The following is a 1,235-nucleotide window of genomic DNA, read 5'->3' on the forward strand; positions in this document are numbered from 1 at the left end:
CAGCCACGCCGGGCAGTGCTGCACATCCAGGTAAGCCACGAGCCTGGAGAGACACAGCACACCAGGAAGCCGATGAGGTCAGCAAGGGCTGAGTGATGGGAGAGAGGGGCAGGGGGGAGGGACTGAGCTTACGTCCACTGGCAGAGGAATCCATGCAGGGATAGCAGGCCTTTATCAGTGGTGCATACCGTGTTGTAGAGCTCAGGGCCCCAGGGCACGCAGGGGAAGACACTGAAGAAGTTCTGCAGCTCTGTGGGTGAGAGGGCTCCGTCCTGGTCCTGCAAAAACAAAGCGGAGTCAGCAGCTGAGGCAGGACACAGCCCGTGCACACACCAGCAGCTCTCTGCAGCCACACCGAGCCTTGCTGGGGCCCACAGAGGCTCCCAGGTCCACGAGCCACGCTGCTCACTGCTGCAGAACTGACACAGGGACACTTTCAATGGCAGAAATCGATTGCAAGCAAGGCCAGAGCTGCGTGAGCGTGCGGAGAGCCTGTGCCCCAGGGACTCCCATCACTGTGCAAGAGACAGGCCAGTTCAGCTCTGTGATGGCAGCTGGAACCAGTGCCAGCCCCGCGCAGGACCTGTCCACACTCCCCCCACAGCCCTGTTCCTGGCTTCCGTGGGACCAGTCACCCCACAGCAGTTGACATCACTCCAGCCTGGCCTGTCACACTGCAGGGCAACTAACCCAAGGGCTGTGTGAAGCCACCAGCTGAGCACAGGCCAAGGCAGCACCTTCAGGCTGGGGTGCCCGGAGAGGATCTGCCGGGGTCTGGGCACACAGGGACACGCGCAGACTCAGTGTGGCAACTCCCCGTGGCCACCAAGCTGCTGTACCCCAGGTGCACACCAGCAGCTGAGCAACATCCAAGATCCAACACATCCCCTTCTCTCTCGCTCTCCAAAGAGGCAGAGCACGGCACAAACGAGTTGTTTTCTCTCCCTCTCTCCAGCCTGGCACCCTCTCCATGGGGCTGGCAGCCGTGCTATGCTGGTGCTCGGGCTGTGGCTGCAGGCCAGCAGCTGTGCCCGCTTCCCCTGCCACCCTGCGTGCTGCAGCCAGGCACCACGAGGGGCTACACCACTTTGATGTTAGCTCAGACCAAGCCCCTGAAGGTCTAAACTCTACTGGCTGCCCTTTAGTCAAGGGTGGTGACCACAACCCCACACCTTGACATGCCATCAGACTGCCCTGACATGATACCCAGAGGGACATGGACAGGCTGGAGAGGT

At 61.4% G+C, this 1,235-nt stretch overlaps 1 protein-coding gene across 1 annotated transcript in view; it reads right to left on the reverse strand.

Moving 5' to 3' along the window:
* LOC104526965 (mitochondrial Rho GTPase 2-like) overlaps window positions 1-278 on the reverse strand; it is a gene marked incomplete at both ends in the record, with an annotated part of 1,691 nt that extends 1,413 nt beyond the window's left edge. The window contains 2 exons of the mRNA XM_029085596.1: window positions 1-43; window positions 133-278. The exon at window positions 1-43 is cut by the window's left edge and continues 22 nt beyond it. Coding sequence (XP_028941429.1) covers window positions 1-43; window positions 133-278 — 189 coding nt within the window. The remainder of the gene's footprint in view (window positions 44-132) is intronic.
* Window positions 279-1,235: the final 957 nt, after the last annotated feature.

This window comes from Antrostomus carolinensis, unplaced genomic scaffold (genome assembly GCF_000700745.2).
Source record: "Antrostomus carolinensis isolate BGI_N321 unplaced genomic scaffold, ASM70074v2 scaffold44076, whole genome shotgun sequence".
In the NCBI taxonomy this organism is placed as follows: domain Eukaryota; kingdom Metazoa; phylum Chordata; class Aves; order Caprimulgiformes; family Caprimulgidae; genus Antrostomus; species Antrostomus carolinensis.